The sequence below is a fragment of the Thalassophryne amazonica genome, chromosome 6, assembly GCF_902500255.1.
Source record: "Thalassophryne amazonica chromosome 6, fThaAma1.1, whole genome shotgun sequence".
NCBI classification, from domain to species: domain Eukaryota; kingdom Metazoa; phylum Chordata; class Actinopteri; order Batrachoidiformes; family Batrachoididae; genus Thalassophryne; species Thalassophryne amazonica.
In genome coordinates, this window is record NC_047108.1 from 13,367,406 (window position 1) to 13,388,668 (window position 21,263).

A 21,263-nucleotide genomic window follows, 5' to 3' on the forward strand; every position below is an offset into this window, starting at 1 on the left:
ACTAATCAATACTGCAAACCCAAATCAGGAAAAGATGGGGCGGTATGCAAAATGCAAATAGAAAAACCCTGAAGTTATTCTCACATTTGACTTCTGCTTCTTTGCAGACAGTAAGAACTACACAATATTTCATGTTCTGTGTGTTCAATTTAATATACATTAATATACATCCATTCCGCATTTAAGGCCTGAAACACATTCCAAAAAAGTTCAAAGGGGGAAATTCAGGGCTTGTAATGAGGCTATTTTTAATATTATCCTTACGCTCATTATTATTAATGTTGTTTCAAACAGCTGATTGTAATTTTGATTTGGTACAAAAGCAGTTTCTCCCTCACCAGTGCATAATATCATTAAACAATTCAAGGAATCTGGAGGAATTTCAGTGCATAAAGGTCAAGGGTGCAAGGCTACACTGAACACCCGTGATCTCTGATCTATCAGATGGCACTGTATCAAGAACAGTCATTCATCAATAGCTGATATATCCCACATGGGTAAGGAATTACCTTTGTTAACACTACAATACAGAGTTACATTCACAAATGCCATTTCAAACGTTCTGTGCAAAAAAAGCCTTGTGTGAACCTTGTCCAAAAGCAGTGGCAGCTTCTCTGGTATCTAAGGCATCTGGGCTAGACCATCACACAGTGGAAACATGTACTGTAGTCACATGAATTAGTATTGCAGATCTCTTTCTGAAGAAATGGATGCAACAACCCCTGGCAAAAATTATGGAATCACCGGCCTCGGAGGATGTCCATTCAGTTGTTTAATTTTGTGGGAAAAAAGCAGATCACAGACATGACACAAAACTAAAGTCATTTCAAATAGCAACTTTCTGGCTTTAAGAAACACTATAAGAAATCAAGAAAAAAAGATTGTGACAGTCAGTAACGGTTACTTTTTAGACCAAGCAGAGGAAAAAAATATGGAATCACTCAATTCTGAGGAATAAATTATGGAATCACCCTGTAAATTTCCATCCCCCAAACTAACACCTGCATCATATCAGATCTGCTCGTTGACATTGACCCTATGCCATGACATTGATCCTATGTGTCTTTTTGCAAGGAACGTTTTCAGAGTTTTTGCTCTATGGCAAGATGCATTATCATCTTGAAAAATGATTTCATCATCCCCAAACATCCTTTCAATTGTCCAAAATATCAACGTAAACTTGTGCATTTATTGATGATGTAATGACAGTCATCTCCCCAGTGCCTTTACCTGACATGCAGCCCCATATCATCAATGACTGTGGAAATATACATGTTCTCTTCAGGCAGTCATCTTTATAAATCTCATTGGAAAGGCACCAAACAAAAGTTCCAGCATCATCACCTTGCCCAATGCAGATTTGAGATTCATCACTGAATATCACTTTCATCCAGTCATCCACAGTCCACGATTGCTTTTCCTTAGCCCATTGTAACCTTGTTTATTCTGTTTAGGTGTTAATGATGGCTTTCGTTTAGCTTTTCTGTATGTAAATCCCATTTCCTTTAGGCGGTTTCTTACAGTTCGGTCACAGACGTTGACTCCAGTTTCCTCCCATTCATTCCTCATTTGTTTTGTTGTGCATTTTTGGATTTTTGAGACATATTGCTTTAAGTTTTCTGTCTTGACGCTTTGATGTCTTCCTTGGTCTACCAGTATGTTTGCCTTTAACAACCTTCCCATGTTTTTGTATTTGGTCCTGAGTTTAGACACAGCTGACTGTGAACAACCAACATCTTTTGCAACATTGCATGATGATTTACTCTCTTTTAAGAGTTTGATAATCCTCTCCTTTGTTTCAACTGACATCTCTCGTGTTGGAGCCATGATTCATGGCAGTCCACTTGGTGCAACAGCTCTCCAAGGTATGATCACTCCTTTTTAGATGCAGACTAATGAGCAGATCTGATATGATGCAGGTGTTAGTTTTGGGAATGAAAATTTACAGGGTGATTCCATAATTTTTTCCTCAGAATTGAGTGATTCCATATTTTTTTCCTCTGCTTGGTCTAAAAAAGTAACCGTTACTGACTGCCACAATCTTTTTTTCTTGATTTCTTATAGTGTTTCTTAAAGCCAGAAAGTTGCCATTTGAAATGACTTTAGTTTTGTGTCATGTCAGTGATCTGCTTTTTTTTCTACAAAATTAAACAACTGAATGAACATCCTCCGAGGCCAGTGATTCCATAATTTTTGCCAGGGGTTGTATGTGCAAAAAGGACCATGCAGGCTGTTATCAGCAACAAGCCCAAAAAGGTGTGTAATGGTAAGGGGTTGTGTCCGTGTCCTTGGCAAAGGAAATTTACACTTCTGTGATGGCAGCATTAATGCAGAAACATCAAGATTTTAGAGCAACATGTGCTGCCTTCAAGACAACATCTTTTCCAGGGATGTCCATGCATTTTTCAACAAGACAATGCAAAACCATATTCTGTACACCTTACAAAGGAATGGCTGCAGAAGAAGAGGGTATGGATACTGGACTGGCTTGCCTGCAGTCCTGACCTGTACCCAGTGGAGAATCTGTGGAGAATTTTGAAATGCAACAATAATGACTCCGTACTGTTGCACACCTTAAGACATGTTTGCTGGAAAGATGAGCCAAAAGAACACCTAAAACGCTTCATCGCTGATGTTAAAACATCATTTTAGTGTTGTGAGAAGAAAGGCAACGTTACAAAGTGGTTAGTGGATGGGGGGGGGGGGGGGGGGTTTGGCTTTGTTGCACTTTTCTTTCTGAAAATGATCAAAGGGAAGACTAAGGCAATGGAAATTTTCATCATCTGATAAGGGGCCTGTCTAACGTTTGGCTTGCTTATGTCTAAACACTGGCTGTAAATGTGTGACTCCATGCAGAAATAATCTTTTATCATTCCTGAATGGAATGAACACATAAATTACAAATTGTCTAAACATCGTTGATTCACATTCTTCAGCGTGATGTGCATGGCTGATAACGATGTGGGTCTGCCTAAATCAGGCCTACGGCAGACTGACAGTGAAATCACATCCGGTTTTATTACAGCCATTGTTTCTGTGTTCCTTCCTCTGTTTCACTGTTTTTTGGCTCTTCATCACGGAGACTGTGACTCTTCAAAGTGCTCATTAATCATGAATCCAGCTCCAGACATAATTCATGTTTATTGTTTCTTTGATCTTCAGAGAATGTTGACTTTAACTTCAGAGACATCACTGTGCAAAGACATTAAGTCAGTGCAGGACGGCTACAGTCTGTCATCGAGTGGGATCAAACACAAACTGCATGTCACAGACACAAAATCTTACAACTTGTTTCAAGTTAAAAACACATTATGCTTTTGAAAAAAATCTATCAATGGATAAAATTAAAATTCAACTTAGTTTTCTTAAAATATAATCTTGAAATTAGCTGAAAACCTCCTAATTTTGAGCTTTATTTTATGATTAGGAAGTATTGTGTTTTTTATAAGTAATTTTTAGTTAGTCCCATTGAGATCGAGATCTCTTTTGCAAGGGAGACCTGGACATTTATAAAGTTTCCAATTCACATGTCTTTTTAAATGTGGGAGGAAACTGGAGCACCAGGAGGCAACCCACACAAACATGGGGAGAACATGTGAACTCCAGAGAGTAAAGCCACAGGTGGGATTCGACCCCATGGCCTTATTGCTGTGAGGCAACAGTGCTAAGCACTAAGCCACTGTGCTACCACTAATGTTAACTTAAAAGTCCTATGGTGTGTTAAAAAATTGTTTCATCTCAGATATCACTGAAAGCAAGATGCTTGAAATACTTTAACTGAACATGTTTAAGATGTATTATCTAAAAACAATTCCTGACGCTGTATTTTCTGGAGTATAAATCACACCTGTTAAAAATGCCTGTTGACAAGGATATATAAGTTTCACCAGAGCATAAGTTGTGCCAGAGTATAAATCACACCTGTTAAAGATAGAAAAACCCATACACCCCATTTACACCAAGTCCACGACTGATGTGCGATTAAAAAACAGAGGCTTGTCAAAAACAGGCGGGGTTCAATACCACAGCAAACAATGTAACATGGGCAAAGACAAAATCCAGATCCAGAATACAAGTAAGGTCGAGAAAAACGTGAGAGCAAAAAACTGTGACGAGAGGGCCAGGACGAAGATAACAAACTCAACGAGCAAGAAAAGGAAAAGAAAACATGCAGGGCTTAAATACACTGAGTTAAATAGGAAGTGATATGGAGCAGGTGTGGGGTGCAGGCAGGAGGAGGGCGTGGCCTAACAGAGGAGAGGCTGTGAGAGACAAGAGAAGGCTGTGACAGGTGGACAAAACTGGGCGTGGCCAACAGAGCTGAGAAGGTGATGGGCGAGAGTGGAGTGAGCTGTGATCCAAATGAAACTGGATGTGAAAATATATGGAACAGAAACAAAGGAGTGCAGTGACAAGATGAACATGACAAATGATACTAAAATATCCAAGACGGTATAGAGACAAAACATAAACAGAATCAGGTTGGACAACAAGAAAATCAAAAGCTAGAACTGACATGAACAATATAACTGAAGACAAATATGGTAAACCTGACAAATAAACTTAGTGACAATCAAATGCAATCAAAAACAGTGGATCAAAACTAAGCCAGAACAGAACTCAACATGTGACTGAAGTGTGGTGAACGGAAAACAAACAGCTGTGACAAAAGCAGTGATGAATAAAAATGAAAGATGGTGGTTCAAAGACTGAACTAAACCAGAACGGAACTCAAGATGTGGCTATGGTGTGATGAACAGAAAGCAAGCAGCTATGACAAAAGTGAAGTAAACATAGAAACATAATGGGTGAGGACCGAGCAGGGGCAAGACCTGACACCTACAAGACCTCAACTCTCACAAGTCCTGGCTGGTCTCCAGTTTGATCTGTTAATTGTGTTTACACCAAGCGTGCTTTGCAACTGAACAGTGCGAGTGAAATATATGTTAATATCCGCAATCAGTGATACAACCCCATGCAGAGTCTCGACCCACAGCATCAGGTTGGGAGTGGGTTAGGCCCTGTGAGAATTAATGAGACTGATTATGAGACCCATGTGTCTTTTACCCAGTCGCACAACTGCTGTTCTTCTTCTTCTTGTGTATAAGTGTTGTAAAGCTCATCCAACAATGTTGGCCAGGTGTTGAAGCCATCTCTCCATATCGTCATCTATGGTTGTAAGGACGTGATGGGTGGGGGGAGGGTGAAGGATCTTACATTCACCGAGTATGTGAGCCATGGTCTGGGCCTCTGCTCTGCACTCACATGAAGCTGATGGTTTCAATCCCCATCGATGCATATCTGCACCATAACGACCCACTCTGGCTCTGAGAGGATTTAAGGTTACCCACAGGCTATGGGGGAGGTCAGAACCTGAGCGTGCAATAGTGTTAGGGGCTACCGTTAGCTGGGCAGGGTGATGGTTTTGAGCCCATTCTTCATTCCAGGCCTCTATTATTTCATAGTTGCGGCTATGGAGAGTAGCTGTGAGTGTTTTAAAAAGTTCAATACACTCGTGCACCAGTTAGAGACCAATGGAGAGTGATGACAAGAAGAGGCCATTTTTCAATCGGACATCGGTCATGGATTCGGTATAAACGGCTGCTCACAGCAAATCCAAGGTGGATCTGCATGTTGAATTGGCACAAGTTTTACACTGGATGTCCCTCCTGACCCAACTCCACATTAAATTGAGAAATGTGGCAGGAAATGTGGCAGGGGTGGGGTTTGAACCAGGAACCTTCTGCACTAAAACCAAGTGTGCTAACCACTTGGCCACCACCCCTGCTTATTATTATTAATAGTATCGCCTGATTTTTCAGTATCTAAGGCGCACCAGCATATAAGTTGCAGAACCTGCCACACTACTTTAAAAAAGTGACTTATAGTAGTTAAAATACACTAATTAGCAGATTAGGAAATTCTTAATGTGTCAGTTTGGCAAGTGACAGTTTTGTTTTTCATGACTAGTTTTTCTATTGTGTTTAGAAGCCTGACCAGGATTCAAAACCATTTTTAAACTGGACATCCTGCAGACCTGATATGTGCTGGGTTGTTGACCTGTCCGTTCCTGCTAAACCACCAGCCGTGGACCTGGTGGTCAACAGAGCTTGGCTTTGGAACTGAAAGAAAGTGACAAGATCATTCCAAGCTGCATGGCACTTCAAAACCACACAAAGAGAGAGACGTGTCTGCTTCAGCTACAGGGGGCGTTAGACAATCCACCACACCATGCAACTGCCCTGGGTCCTGGACGGAAACCACCTAGGTAAACAACTGGTCCAACCCCACCCACCTCATGAAAGTAACATCTGTCTGCTGCAGCTGGGTGGAAAGTGGGCATGTCCTTGGTTTTCACCAGTTCCTGGTGTCCTCAACACGGAGGTCCCTAGTGCTGGATCATGACCAGAGAAGCACGCCACATGGCCAAAATATCAAAACTGAGCGACCACTCGTCTGTCACAAAGTCATTGCAGCACCACCAAAGGGTTCTCTGAAGAGACCTTCAGAACATACAATTGTGGTCAGATGTTTACATAGACTCCATGGGTGTGTGGATGTCTTGGACTTTTATGTTTTTTACAGACAATTGAAAGTTTCCAGTTCACCTAACTGCCATGTCTTTGGATGTGGGAGGAATCCAGAGCACCCGGCGGGAACCCACACAGAAAGTCCATACGTGAAAAGCGATCCATGACGTTCTTGCTTTTAGGCAACAGTGCTAACCACTAAGCCACGTGCTGCCCCAAAGTTACACATACAGGCTTAAATTCATGTGTACACTCCCACTAATATTTGGTTAAATGTCCCTTAGCTGTTAGGGTCCAGGCTTTGTCTTTCCCTTTCCTTGTCTGTCGTATCGTTTTCCCTCCCTGGTGTGTCAAGTTTGTCTCAGTCTGTCTCAGTGGCGGCACAGAGGGGGGGTTTGGGGGGGCTTAAAACCCTCCAATAATGAGCCAAGCCCCCCCCCCCCCAATAATTCTGCCAATAATGTGAATAGCAACTGACATGTGGATCTCAACTGCAGTTTTGCACTGAGAATGTCTCAATATTACGTGACTGAGCAAAGTGATGAATGTGTGTGTTCGGTGATCCACCAATGCTCAATCACCCTTCACAAACATAATTTTCAGTTTTGCAAATAAACATTTATTTGTAAAAACCCACACACAAGTTACAAATCAATCAATCAATCAATTTTTTTTTATATAGCGCCAAATCACAACAAACAGTTGCCCCAAGGCGCTTTATATTGTAAGGCAAGGCCATACAATAATTATGTAAAACCCCAACTGTCAAAACGACCCCCTGTGAGCAAGCACTTGGCTACAGTGGGAAGGAAAAACTCCCTTTTAACAGGAAGAAACCTCCAGCAGAACCAGGCCCAGGGAGGGGCAGTCTTCTGCTGGGACTGGTTGGGGCTGAGGGAGAGAACCAGGAAAAAGACATGCTGTGGAGGGGAGCAGAGATCGATCACTAATGATTAAATGCAGAGTGGTGCATACAGAGCAAAAAGAGAAAGAAACAGTGCATCATGGGAACCCCCCAGCAGTCTACGTCTATAGCAGCATAACTAAGGGATGGTTCAGGGTCACCTGATCCAGCCCTAACTATAAGCTTTAGCAAAAAGGAAAGTTTTAAGCCTAATCTTAAAAGTAGAGAGGGTGTCTGTCTCCCTGATCTGAATTGGGAGCTGGTTCCACAGGAGAGGAGCCTGAAAGCTGAAGGCTCTGCCTCCCATTCTACTCTTACAAACCCTAGGAACTACAAGTAAGCCTGCAGTCTGAGAGCGAAGCGCTCTATTGGGGTGATATGGTACTACAAGGTCCCTAAGATAAGATGGGACCTGATTATTCAAAACCTTATAAGTAAGAAGAAGAATTTTAAATTCTATTCTAGAATTAACAGGAAGCCAATGAAGAGAGGCCAATATGGGTGAGATATGCTCTCTCCTTCTAGTCCCTGTCAGTACTCTAGCTGCAGCATTTTGAATTAACTGAAGGCTTTTTAGGGAACTTTTAGGACAACCTGATAATAATGAATTACAATAGTCCAGCCTAGAGGAAATAAATGCATGAATTAGTTTTTCAGCATCACTCTGAGACAAGACCTTTCTAATTTTAGAGATATTGCGCAAATGCAAAAAAGCAGTCCTACATATTTGTTTAATATGCGCTTTGAATGACATATCCTGATCAAAAATGACTCCAAGATTTCTCACAGTATTACTAGAGGTCAGGGTAATGCCATCCAGAGTAAGGATCTGGTTAGACACCATGTTTCTAAGATTTGTGGGGCCAAGTACAATAACTTCAGTTTTATCTGAGTTTAAAAGCAGGAAATTAGAGGTCATCCATGTCTTTATGTCTGTAAGACAATCCTGCAGTTTAGCTAATTGGTGTGTGTCCTCTGGCTTCATGGATAGATAAAGCTGGGTATCATCTGCGTAACAATGAAAATTTAAGCAATACCGTCTAATAATACTGCCTAAGGGAAGCATGTATAAAGTGAATAAAATTGGTCCTAGCACAGAACCTTGTGGATCACAAAGTACGTCTACAAATCAAAGGATATTTGGGCTAGATTGTATACAAGAATCACTTTTTTGTATATTGTTTACAACTAAGTTTTTCAGGCTATATCTTTTACTTACTTTTATCGAATGGTTGTGACCTCGGTGTTAAATTGGCAGTAAATCTTTGTTATAGACAATTTGTTGATTCCATGCATTGTCTTGAGCACCATTTCAATGAATTCAGTTTGTAGTTTACTGAACTTGCAATCATTCTAAGTGATGTGTGTGTGCACTGATACCACATTTTAGAGGAGCACGGGTGACTAAAACATATACCTTGGTATTTATAAAGCAATTTACTATATATTGTTCATTTCGACGACATTTTGTGGAGCCCCTCCAACTTTTGCCCCAGCTCCCCCTCAACCACCCCAACAAAAATTTCCTCGCGCCGCCACTGGTCTGTCTCTGTGTTTCTGTACGTGAACTCTGGGTTCCCTCCTCCAGCCGGTGCCCATCTGATCCTCTGCAGCTGCTGAGTCTACTCACCTGCAACCAGTCTCCAACAGAGCCACTGCGGTATTTAACCATGGCTCAGCCATCCAGATGCTGCCAGATCTTTCACTCTCTATTGTGGTACAGATTACTGGCCTTATCTCTGAGAAGATGTTTCATGGATTGTATTTTTGGTGTTGTTTTCCTGGACATTTGTTTACATGTTTTCTCTGTGCTTCAGATTCTCCACGCCTGATACACACCTCTGCTGTCAGACCATTACAGCCAAGCCTGCCTACAACTCACCTAAATAAACCGTCAAAAAAATGCTCTCTTGCTTTAGTTTGTGCCTGCATTCTGGGCTCTATCTGTTAGTTCCTGGGTCAACCATAACATTAGCAGGCTGGACATTGATCAGACGATTTTTGTAGCCATCAGCAAACTTCTGGAATTATTCTGGTCAGCTATTTGACCATTCTTCTTCACAGAATTGGTAGAGTTCCTTTAAAGTGGTTGACCAGGGCCTGTATTCACAAAGCATCCTAAGGCTACTAGTAGCTCTTAGTGACGTCATTCTAAGAAAAATCATAGAATTCCTCAAATTCTTAGACATTTCTTAGACTTTTCCTTTGGTAAGATAAAAGTTATTCACAAAGCATCTTAGACCTTAAGAGAGCTACAAAGGTTAAGTGTTAAGAGGAGGGAGGAGGAATTTTAAGATGCCTAAGAGTGTCTTAAACAGATAAGATGGTGAAAAAGACAGAGAGGAAGTTGAGGCATTCTCTGTTTGTTGAATAGCGATTCAGTAACAAAATAATGTTTTGGTTAAGATATACGAGGTCTGTTAGAAAAGTATCCGACCTTTTTTTTTTTTTTAAAAAACATATGGATTTGAATCACGTGTGATTGCGTCAGACATGCTTGAACCCTCGTGCACATGCGTGAGCTTTTTCATGCCTGTCGGTTGCGTCATTCGCCTGTGAGCAGGCTTTGAGTGAGGTGTGGTCCACCCCTCTCGTCTATTTTTTATTGCGAATAAATGTCTGAACGATTTGGAGCTTTGCTGCATCAATTTTTTTTCCAGAAACTGTGAGAGACCTCCAGGTGGACACCATTCGAAAAATTAATATGGCTTTCAGGGACGATTTTATGGGGATTAAACAGATTACGGGGTGTTACTGCCCCTTTAAGAATGGCTCACAACTGCTGAGAGCGCGGCGCGCTCCCAGCCCCCATCGACAGGCTGACACCCCGCTGGAACAGATGTGGACATCAGCACTTTATCGGCACATTCCACCGTTACAGGAGTTTTTTTCATGGAAAAAGAAGCGGAGGGACGCGCCACCGTGCTGCTCATGGCGCGGCACAAAACCACCTCGGTGTTGGTCTCACAGGACAGCTTTCAGGTGGATTTCAGACGACTGTCGGTTGGTTTTCAGTCGTGTGATTATCCGATTGTGATTGTGCATGAGCTGGACATGCCAGAACCTCCGCAGTCCCTCCGCTTCTTTTTCCATGAAAAAAACTCTTGTAACGGTGGAATGTGCCGATAAAGTGCTGATGTCCACATCTTCTGCCTTTTTGTGAAAGTCAGACGAGGTCCCGGATCAACAAAGCTTTCACGTTGGAAATGATCTGGTTGTTCCAGCAGGGTGTCAGCCTGTCAATGGGGGCTGGGAGCGCGCAGCGCTCTCAGCAGTTGTGGGCCATCCTTAAAGGGGCAGTAACACCCCGTAATCTGTTTAATCCCCATAAAATCGTCCCTGGAAGCCATATTAATTTTTCGAACGGTGTCCACCTGGAGGTCTCTAACAGTTTCTGGAAAAAAATTGATGCAGCAAAGCTCCAAATTGTTCAGACATTTATTCGCAATAAAAAATAGACGAGAGGGGTGGATCACACCTCACTCAAAGCCTGCTCGCAGGCGAATGACGCAACCGACAGGCATGAAAAAACTCATGCATGCGCATGATGGTTCAAGCTTGTCTGACGCAATCACACGTGATTCAAATCCATATGGTTTTTGAAAAAAATAATAAGGCCAGATACTTTTCTAACAGACCTCGTATACTTTATACTTTACTGATCTCACAATGGAGAAATTATGTTTACACTCCAGTTACCTCAGACAGAAATTAGTCTGCAAATATTACTTGTTTACTGTAATAATGACACACATCAGAATTAAAGACAGCACATTCACATATGACATTGTTTATGTGCACTAAATTTGAAGAAGTCCGTTATTCGAATTGAGGCAAGTGGGTGAAGGTCACGCAGCAACCCTGAGATGTGCAACCATCAGCTTGGGAGGAGGAACAGGGACCGGCTGCAGCTAAAACCGTGCCGCCCCCGCAGAAGGGAAGGGATGACGTGAGCAGAAGCCGGAGTGGGGGGTGTGTGATGGGGGGTAGGAGGGGGGTGGGGAGAGGGAATGGAGCATGCATCAGTCCTGTGAAACAGTTTATTGTCTTTGTGAGTTGAGATAAGAAAAGAGCCAAATGTTCACCAAGGCCAAGACATTCCTCTGGAGGAAAACAGCAGGGCAATTAGTCCTTCAAGCTTGATAAGCCTGCTGTGTTGTGGTTTGAGCAGTGAAAAACACTTTATACAGCTTCACTTGAACAACCAAATCCCAATTATGAATTAAGAATATTCCCCGGCCTCCGAAATCTTCATCTTCATCTGCAAGGCATGCGTCTGCTCCAAGATGTCATCCAATTTGCGTCTGAGTTCAAGAGTCATCGCACTCTGAGAATGCACTGCCTTGCCCACCTCGATAATCATGACGGACAAGTGAGGGGCAGTGGTTCTTGATGGCGCCATCTTGCCAATTTTCCGGTAGATCAAGGCAGCACATAAGCCAAAAAGTACCAGCCCTGCTACCATAAGAATAAATATGAATAAATCCTCGATGTCTTCAACAGAGAAACGCACAAAGCATGCAACACTCCACGACCCCCAGGAGTCGAGAACATAACCCGCAGGATACGTTCCATCTGGGCAGGTAGGGTCCCCCGGTCCTGACCTTCTTGTAGAAAAGATGGTGTCAATAGCATTCAGAGACCAGCTGATCAATTCCATGGTTAATCCAATAGTAGTCCAATAGATCCAGTATCCAATATAATTTGAGGAGCAGAGAGCAGAGATAAGGGAGAGTGGAGGAGATGCGACCGCCCTCGTCGGAGTCCCAAGCTGAAAAGCTCGTTGACCTCATCAGGAATGAACGTACTTTTCCCACCCAGCCTAGTAATGTAATAACACCTGAGATGAAGGTCTTTACAACATTGTGAAACCTGGCTACAGTAAAAATGTCAATTGCATGTAAATTGTATAACATTCATACAGTTATTAATATCAAAGTAAGTGATGTCAGCAGCCAGAGCCTAAACTCACCTGTTTGAGAAGAACTTGATTTGTGTGCTGCAATCTCTGCTCTTGCTTTGGATTGCAGCACATACAAGCACTTCTCACACTCGCCGCTTGTGCACAATTACCAGCATGGAGAGTAAACATAACAATAAGCCACTCAATATAATAAGTTGCATGTGAATGAGGTATGTTCAAACATTTTGAAGCTGTTGAACAATTATCTTAAATTTGTTGAGTTTCATCATTATATTATTAAATTATTTTCACAATTACACATTGCTTAATACAGTTCAGGTTATATGATTGGTTAATTTTACTGTGCATTCATAACTAGGTTCACAAAGCGCATTTGTTTTTCTCCTTCCCTTTTTGTAACAACCAATCACAGCTCTTAGAAGACCACCTCCTCAGAAAGATCAAAGTTTCTGTCCCCTCCTTGCTCAGAGTTGCTCTCAGACACCTCCTGGATCACTCTTAAGATAACTTTCTTTGCTAGTAATGTTTAGGCTAAGTTGGGAGCTCTCTGAATATGGGCCCAGGATTTTATCCAGAAGGTTGTAGTGATTGTCTGGTCTGGTGGAGGTTTGAACTGAGGTTTCCCTGGTCTCAAGCCAAACACTAAGCCACTAGACCATCACATCCTTGTGTATGTAAACGTCTGACCACAACTGTAATTGTTCGTTTCTCTTATTTATTTCTAATAAACAATAAAAAAAAATAAACATGAAAGACCTCAAAAAAGTAAAACTGAGCAGCTTGTGTGAGGATTTCTATAGTATCTATTTGTTTGCTCTTTAAGATGGAACATGTATTTGATACAATCCTGTGCTGCAGGTTACTTGTGGTTAAAATTATTTTTGTTAACCAGAACAGCATTTTTATTTATTTATTTATTTATTTTTATTACAAGAAGCATCGAAAAGCCGTCTTCAGGACCCACAAACCCAAAATCTGGAACATTTGAATGAATCATTTGATGTTTGCCAACTGAATTTCCAGGCCAAATAAAACTATTTTTATTTCAGTAATCGACGATATTCTATCAAACACTAGTTGTATATTTAACATTTCTTCCAACATGTGAAACATTGACAGGAACGAGATCAACGTTTGCTGGTGTTTGTTCTTGTATAATTAACATCACAGTTTTTCCAGCTTTGATCTAATTTGATCAGAATTCGATCCAGCTGTCAGCCTGAACACAAAACAGAAGGATCTGTGTTTAGAATTTCATCTGACTTGTGTTTCAGATTTTAGCATTCTGTTAGTCAGATATATTGTGGAAAGATTGGGACTTTGGATTTTATTATGTGGTTACAGATTTAATAAAGTTTAGAATCTAAACAGTGGTTTGTAAGAAACAAATGCTGCCTTAGTTAAATCAGAACCAGCGTCTGCAAATGAAATTAAAAACAGAAGACATAAATGAGCTTGACATTTTAAAAAATATTAATTTTGAACTGTAAGTTTTTCCATACCAGTGCCTGTTGTCATAGCAACACTCATCCATCCACATTTTCTCTGAGCAGTAATTCTTTATTGTGTTTGAAGTTTTGATTCACTTTGTGTGTTTTCCTTGCGGTGGTGCTTTATGGGACATTTGGCAGCTGTTTATATTGTTAAGTTTTGTTTCAATGAACTGGCAGGAAAGTGTTTCTCTGATTGAAGCCTGGACACAAAACCACAAACATCAGCCTCGTCTTTATTAAGATTTAAAGATCGAGCTTCACGTGTGATCAGCAGCCAGCGGCAAGCAACGGGTGAAAGGGTGAAGAAGGATTAAATCTACCTGATTTTGAAGGTATCTTTGTCATGTGAAAACGACGATCTGCCAGTCAATGGGAACTCCAATGAAAAGTCAAATACCTAAAACTAGAAGGGCACTCAGAATGCATACCTCTGCCAAAAACCCGAGTTTAATATTATATAAATAATGAATGTTAATGAGGTGAACGTTGGAACAAACCATTCAATGAGGCGGAGCGCGTACATGTGCGAGCATGTGATTGCCTGTGCACGTGGACGTGCGCGCGTGCAGAGTGCGATGGTACCAAAGGTATGGAACCAAATTTGCACTCTCAATGGATACAAGCTGCACTCTAAATGCAATGCAACACAAATGGGATGAATTAATCCATGTCATGTGACATACAAAGCACCAATCCAATGACAAGGTTTTGAGTAATTATGCTTAAATGAAAAAAAAAAAATCAGTAATTTAAATTTGATAGACGTTTTCATTCACAGTGAATTACATTCACATACAAGTTGCTGATCTGAGCACAGGGTGTAATTTGGGTTTCAGTGCCTTGCTCAAGGGGATGCCAAAGCAGAGTATCTGTTTCCATCTTCCTCTGTCCCACCAACCATCTGCATGTCCTCCCTCAGCACATCCATAAACCTCCTCTTCGGCCTCCCTCTTCTCCTCCTGCATGGTGGCTCCATCCTCAGCATCCTTCTCCCTATATACCCTTTGCACATGTTCAAACCATCTCAAGCTCTCCTCTCTGAATTTGTCTCCAAACTGTCCTGCCTGCTCTGTCCATCTGATATGTTCACTCCTAATCCTGTTAAATCCTTCCTTAATTTGATCACGATTGTCACCTGACATGACATACAGGCTCCACCCTCCTCACCTCTTTGGACTCAGTCCCGACAGGTCCCAGAGTGAGCGAGTACAGGACGTCTTTCCCTCCCAGGAAGAGGCGGTCACGGTACTCATCCAGAAGAACGGCAGACAGAGAGAGCTGGCTGTGATGGCCACTGAAGATGGATGACCTGTTGGTGGACTGTAGGTCTGCAGACAGACAGAAGGAAAGGATGAGTGAGCCAAAGACAAAATGAAAATACACCAGGAATGAAAGTAGAATGTGAAACAAAGACAATGAGGTGGAAAGAAAAAGACAGATTACAGGGAGAACAAAAAAATTCCAAAATAAAAAAAAATAAAGTATGTTTGTAGATACATCAGGGTTGTAGTAACACATAAAAATCCAGAAGAACATGGAGGTCAGAAGGAAAATATTTCTTGAAGTTAACAACAGGTATTGAGTGGAGAAGCAGACACTAAAGTTCAATTATACTTTGCGTGTGGGACATCAGAATTTCAAATTAAACATTTTTAGTCATCAAAATCTTCTTCTTTGTCTTTCGGCTGTTCCCGTTAGGGGTCGCCACAGCAGATCAATCGTTTCCATCTCACCCTGTCCTCTGTATCTTCCTCTGTCACACCAACCACCTGCATGTCCTCTCTCAGCACATCCATGAACCTCCTCTTTGGTCTCCCTCTTCTCCTCCTGCCTGTTGGCTCCATCCTCAGCATCCTTCTCCCTATATACCCTGGGTCCCTCCTCTGCACATGTCCAAACCATCTCAATCTCGCCTCTCTGACTTTGTCTCCAAACCGTCCCACCTGAGCTGTCCCTCTGATATGTTCATTCCTAATCTTGTCCATTCTTGTCACTCCCAAAGAGAATCTCAACATCTTCAGCTCTGCCACCTCCAGCTCTGCCTCCTGTCTTTTTGTTAGTGCCACTGTCTCTAAACTATACAACATAGCTGGTCTCACTACTGTTTTGTAAACTTTCCCCTTCACTCTTGCTGATATTCTTCGGTCACAAATCACTCCTGCCACCTTTCTCCACCCACTCCACCCTGCCTGCACTCTCTTCTTCACCACACTCTCCATTATTTTGAACAGTTGACCCCAAATATTTAAACTCATCTACTTTCACCACTTCTACTCCTTGTAACTGCACTATTCCACTGGGCTCCCTCTCATTCACACACATATACTCAGTCTTGCTTCTACTGACTTTCATTCCCCTTCTCTCCAAAGCATATCTCCACTTCTCCAGACTAGACTCAACTTGCTCTCTACTCTCACTACAGATCACAATGTCATCTGCAAACATCATAGTCCATGGGGACTCCTGTCTGATCTCATCTGTCAACCTGTCCATCACCACTGCAAACAAGAAAGGACTCAGAGCTGATCCTTGGTGTAATCCCACCTCCACCTTGAATGAGTCTGTCATTCCGACTGCGCATCTCACCGCTGTCACACTATTCTTATACATGTCCTGCACTACCCTAACATACTTCTCTGCCACTCCAGACTTCCTCATACAATGCCACAACTCTTCTCTTGCACCCTATCATAAGCTTTTTGTAAGTCCACAAACACACAATGTAACTCTTTCTGTCCTTCTCTGTACTTTTCCAACAGTATTCTCAGAGCAAACATTGCATCTGTAGTGCTCTTTCTCGGCATGAAACCATATTGCTGCTCACAGATCTTCACTTGTTTTCTAAGCCTAGCTTCTACTACTCTTTTCCATAACTTCATGCTGTGGCTGATCAGCTTTATGCCTCTGTAGTTACTGCAGCTCTGCACATCACCCTTGTTCTTGAAAATAGGAACCAGCACACTTCGTCTCCAGTCCTCAGGCATCCTCTCACTTTCCAAGATTTTATTAAACAATCTGGTTAGAAACTCTACTGCCATCTCTCCTAGACATTTCCATGCCTCCGTTGGAATGTCATCTGGACCAACTGCCTTTCCACTCTTCATCCTCTTCATAGCAGCTGTCACTTGTTCCTTGCTAATCTCTTTTACTTCCTGATTTACTCTCACCACATCATCCAGCCTTTTCTCTCGCTCATTTTCTTTATTCATCAACTCTTCAAAATATTCCCTCTACATTCTCAGCACACACTCCTCACTTGTCAGCACATTACCATGTGCATCTTTTACCACCCTAACCTGCTGCACATCCTTTCCAGCTCTGTCCCTTTGTCTGGCCAATCGGTACAAGTCCTTTTCTCCTTCCTTACTATTCAACTTCTTGTACAGCTCGCAATATGCCTTTTCCTTTGCTTTTGCCACTTCTCTTCTCGCCTTATGCCGCATCTCCTTGTACTTCATCTCTCTGACTATCCCAAAACTTTTTTGCCAACCTCTTTCTTCTTATGCTTTCCTGGACCTCTTCATTCCACCACCAAGTCTCCTTGTCTTCCTTCCACTGTCCAGATGTCATACCCAGTACTGCACTAGCTGTCTCCCTCACCACATGTGCAGTACTTTTCCAGTTGTCCAAAATTGCTTCCCCTCCAACTAGTGCTTCTCTCACCTGCTTGCTAAATTTCACACAACAGTCTTCCTCCTTCAGCTTCCACCATCTGATCCTTTGTTGAGCTCTCACTCTCTTCTTCTTCTTTACCTCTAAAGTCATCCTACAAACAACCATCCTATGCTGTCTAGTGACACTGTCTCCTGCTACCACCTTACAGTCTGTGATTTCTTTTAGCTTGCATCTCCTATAAAGAATGTAGTCCACCTGTGTGCACCTTCCTCCGCTCTTATATGTTACCCTGTGCTCCTCCCTTTTCTTAAAGTAGGTATTCACCACAGCCATTTCCATCCTTTTTGCAAAATCAACTACCATCTGCCCTTCCACATTCCTATCCTTGATACCATATCTACCCATTACTTCCTCATCACCTCTGTTCCCTTCACCAACATGCCCATTGAAGTCTGCTCCTATCACCACTCTTTCGTCCTTGGGCACACTCTCCACCAACTCATCTAATACACTCCAGAAATCTTCTGTCTCCTTCATCTCACATCCTACCTGTGGGGCATATGCACTGATGATATTCATCATCACCCCTTCAATTTCCAACTTCACACTCATCACCCTGTCAGACACTCGCTTAACCTCCAACACACTTTTAACATACTCTTCCTTTAAAATGACCCCAACACCATTTCTCTTCCTGTCCTCACCATGGTACAACAACTTGTACCCACCGCCGATGCTCCTGCTCTTACTTCCCTTCCACTTGGTCTCTTGCACACACAATATGTCTGCCTTTCTCCTCTCCATCATATCAGCCAGCTCTCTCCATTTACCAGTCATACTTTCATACATTCAAAGTCCCCACTCTCATTTCCACCCTTCTAGTTTTCTTCTTCTCCCGCTGTTCGTGGCAACGTTTTCCTCCTCTTCTTCGTCATCTTCGCCCAGCAGTAGCCCAATTTCCACCGGCACCCTGTTGGGCAATAGCACCGGTGACGGACGTTGTTAACCCGGGCCGCGACCGATCCGGTATGGGAATTCGATTCTGAGTCTGCATAGTTGGGTTGGCTTGTTTTACGCCGGATGCCCTTCCTGACGCAACCCTCCTCATTTATCCGGGCTTGGGACCGGCACTCAGAATGTACTGGCTGCACACCCCATGTGGCTGAGTTTTTAGTCATTTAGTCATCAAAATCAATAAGGAAAAAAAAAGTGTGAAAATGCAAAAATGGTACATTGTCTCATCCTTTATTTGCTCAAAAATAACTGATTTTATTGTGCTGGCGAATTACACAGTGTTACAAAAAAAGTGTAATTTCCTGAACAGCAGTGGGCACAGCTAACCAAAAAGTTAGCTTCGATAGCCGTTAATCCGCTAACTGAAAAGTTATCTTTTATAAAGCTAAATTGATAAACCCTAAAAAAACTTATCTGAAATTACAGATTAAAAGCTAAACCGATAACTTTCAGTACTGACTTCAGTACACTGGCAGCTACTGACACAACGCGTTAGTACTTCTGTCTCAGATCAGCACTCTGGAAAGTGGGCTTGGATTGCCAAAAATGAAACTGAAGATGTGGCAGGTGTTCCTTCAAAGTTTTTAGTTGAGGTCTAAATGTAGTCAACTGGGTGACAAAACACAAAAATGCTCCAGTCCTGTGAAAGGTAGAGCAAATACCTAGTCATCAAACAGAGTCCAACTTATAATTCTCCCCATTTCTGACCTTCCATTAAGCCAAGGTCAAGGTTCCAATGTACCAGTACCCTGAAGATTGGAATGATTTTGGTGTCTTGTCATACTTTCACTTTGACAAATTCAACCGAGCTACTTTCAGGAATCAAAATGTCAGCCTTACCCATGGGACTTAAAAATGACTTCCAAAAATTAATGTTTGAAAACAGTGTGCTCTCAGCCCAACGTTCAAATTGAAAGTGTCTCAGAAAATTAAAAAACGTTCTTCTGCAAGCATCAAGTCTGATGTCGATGTTAGATCGGACTCCAGGGAGGAGCATTAGAACTGTGGGATTCATGGAATTGGAAAGAAAACCCAGACTGTTTCAGGTCTGAGTGTGACTGTGCACTGGGAGGTGTGAACAGGATTTTCTTACAGGGCATCATCTTGTGGTGGGACGGTGATGGAGACGCATCAGGGTTGTGGTGAAAATAGTGGAATGTCCAAGTTGTCTCCTTCAGACTGAGTTACATTCCTGTTTAGCCACACAGAGATGGGATGGTGTGTGTGTGTGTGTGTGTGTGTGTGTGTGTGTGTGTGTGTGTGTGTGTGTGTGTGTGTGTGTGTGTGTGTGTGTGTGTGTGTGGTGGTGGTGGTGGGGGCACCCTACAAAGTCCCAGTGGAGACATATTTCAACAAACTCATCCCTCGGTGTGTCTCAGCACTCGTCTGTCACCTTCTCATTTCTCTCTCTCGCTGTGAGAGTCGTTTGAGTCACTCGCCACTCGGTGGTACTGACGGCGTAAAGCTCAACGCGCCATCTACCATGTGACACGCTGTCCATCACGGGGCCTCTGCAGACCTGAACATGTTTTTCATTTTATTCAACACCTGTACACACAAGCACGCACACACAGCGGTGAAAGTACACACATTTAGTTGAATGTCAGTTTCTAAAACTGCAGCTTTATTTTAAAAAGTTTAAAATGAAGTGAAAAATAAAGACGAATTTTAGTGAATCCCTACATCCTAGGGTTATATATATATATATATATATATATATATATATATATATATATATATATATATATATATATATATATATATATATATATATTAGGGTGGCCCTTATTTTTGAAGCATTGAAAACTCTTGCTCTGACCCTCTCAAATGTTTCCAAATAATAAAAGAAAAAGTCTGGTAAAATATGAGGGCATTTTAACAATTTTAACAGGTTGCTCAATGTCCAGCTAATCAGTGCTATAATACTGCTATATAGACACAATAGTCACACTATACATACAATATTTGAAAAGTGCTATTTGTCTCTTCAGTGTTCATATCTCATGTAGGGCATTGTAGGCCTACTTTTTTGATGATATCTATTACATATATTGGGTCTTGACTCAAACACAGAGAATGAATACAAAGAAATCTAAACGTCAAAGGTCATACCTGCTATCACCGGAAACAGATATTACGGGTGCAAAGTTGCCTTCTAAGAAGCAGGTTTTAGGATACTTTCTCTACTGCCATAGTGAAAACAAATGTCCAGTAAGAGAAGCTGCAACTAATACTGTTGGGAAACTAGAGACATTTTGGAAGAAAGCAAGAATTCCTGTTCGGCACAAACAAGACATGATTAAAAAAGTAGAAAATCTTTACCACACTTGGCAGGCTTTAAAGAAGAATGCATATAGAAGGTCTGCAAAACAAGTTGAAAATGAGATAGCATTCACTGAAGATTTTGAAGATCTTTTTGATGTGGCTCCTCAAGATGCATTAAACATGATGAACATCCCTGAAGATAAAGACTTCTTGATTGCCCAAAGAGAAAAGCGACGTATAGGTTGCATGACTACACTGGACAAGGTGTTGGAGAAAAAAGAGAATATGCAAAGAGAGAAACTGGATAGAGAGGAGAAGAAGAAGTCTAAAGCAGCTGAAAATTTTAAAAGAATGACTGAAACAGTGAGCCTGGATGACAGCACCACATCTCAGTCTGGCACAGAATCCGAAACTGAGCAGACAGAACCAGTGGCTGGGTGCAGCTCATATGAACCAAAAGCTAAAAGGGGTCGTAAGCAGTTCGTCTCTTCTGAACTTGCAGTGTGTCTTGACCGAAC

At 41.9% G+C, this 21,263-nt stretch overlaps 1 protein-coding gene and 1 long non-coding RNA gene across 2 annotated transcripts in view; one reads left to right on the forward strand and one right to left on the reverse strand.

Annotated features, from left to right (window-relative positions):
- The window catches only part of sema3bl (sema domain, immunoglobulin domain (Ig), short basic domain, secreted, (semaphorin) 3bl), a 271,055-nt gene that overhangs the window by 182,215 nt on the left and 67,577 nt on the right, over nucleotides 1–21,263 (reverse strand). The window contains exon 2 of the mRNA XM_034171771.1: nucleotides 15,019–15,179. Coding sequence (XP_034027662.1) covers nucleotides 15,019–15,179 — 161 coding nt within the window. The remainder of the gene's footprint in view (nucleotides 1–15,018; nucleotides 15,180–21,263) is intronic.
- On the forward strand, nucleotides 6,587–21,037 carry LOC117511866. The gene is made up of 3 exons (XR_004561106.1): nucleotides 6,587–6,671; nucleotides 6,919–6,923; nucleotides 21,026–21,037. It is a non-coding gene; the product is annotated as an uncharacterized LOC117511866 (long non-coding RNA).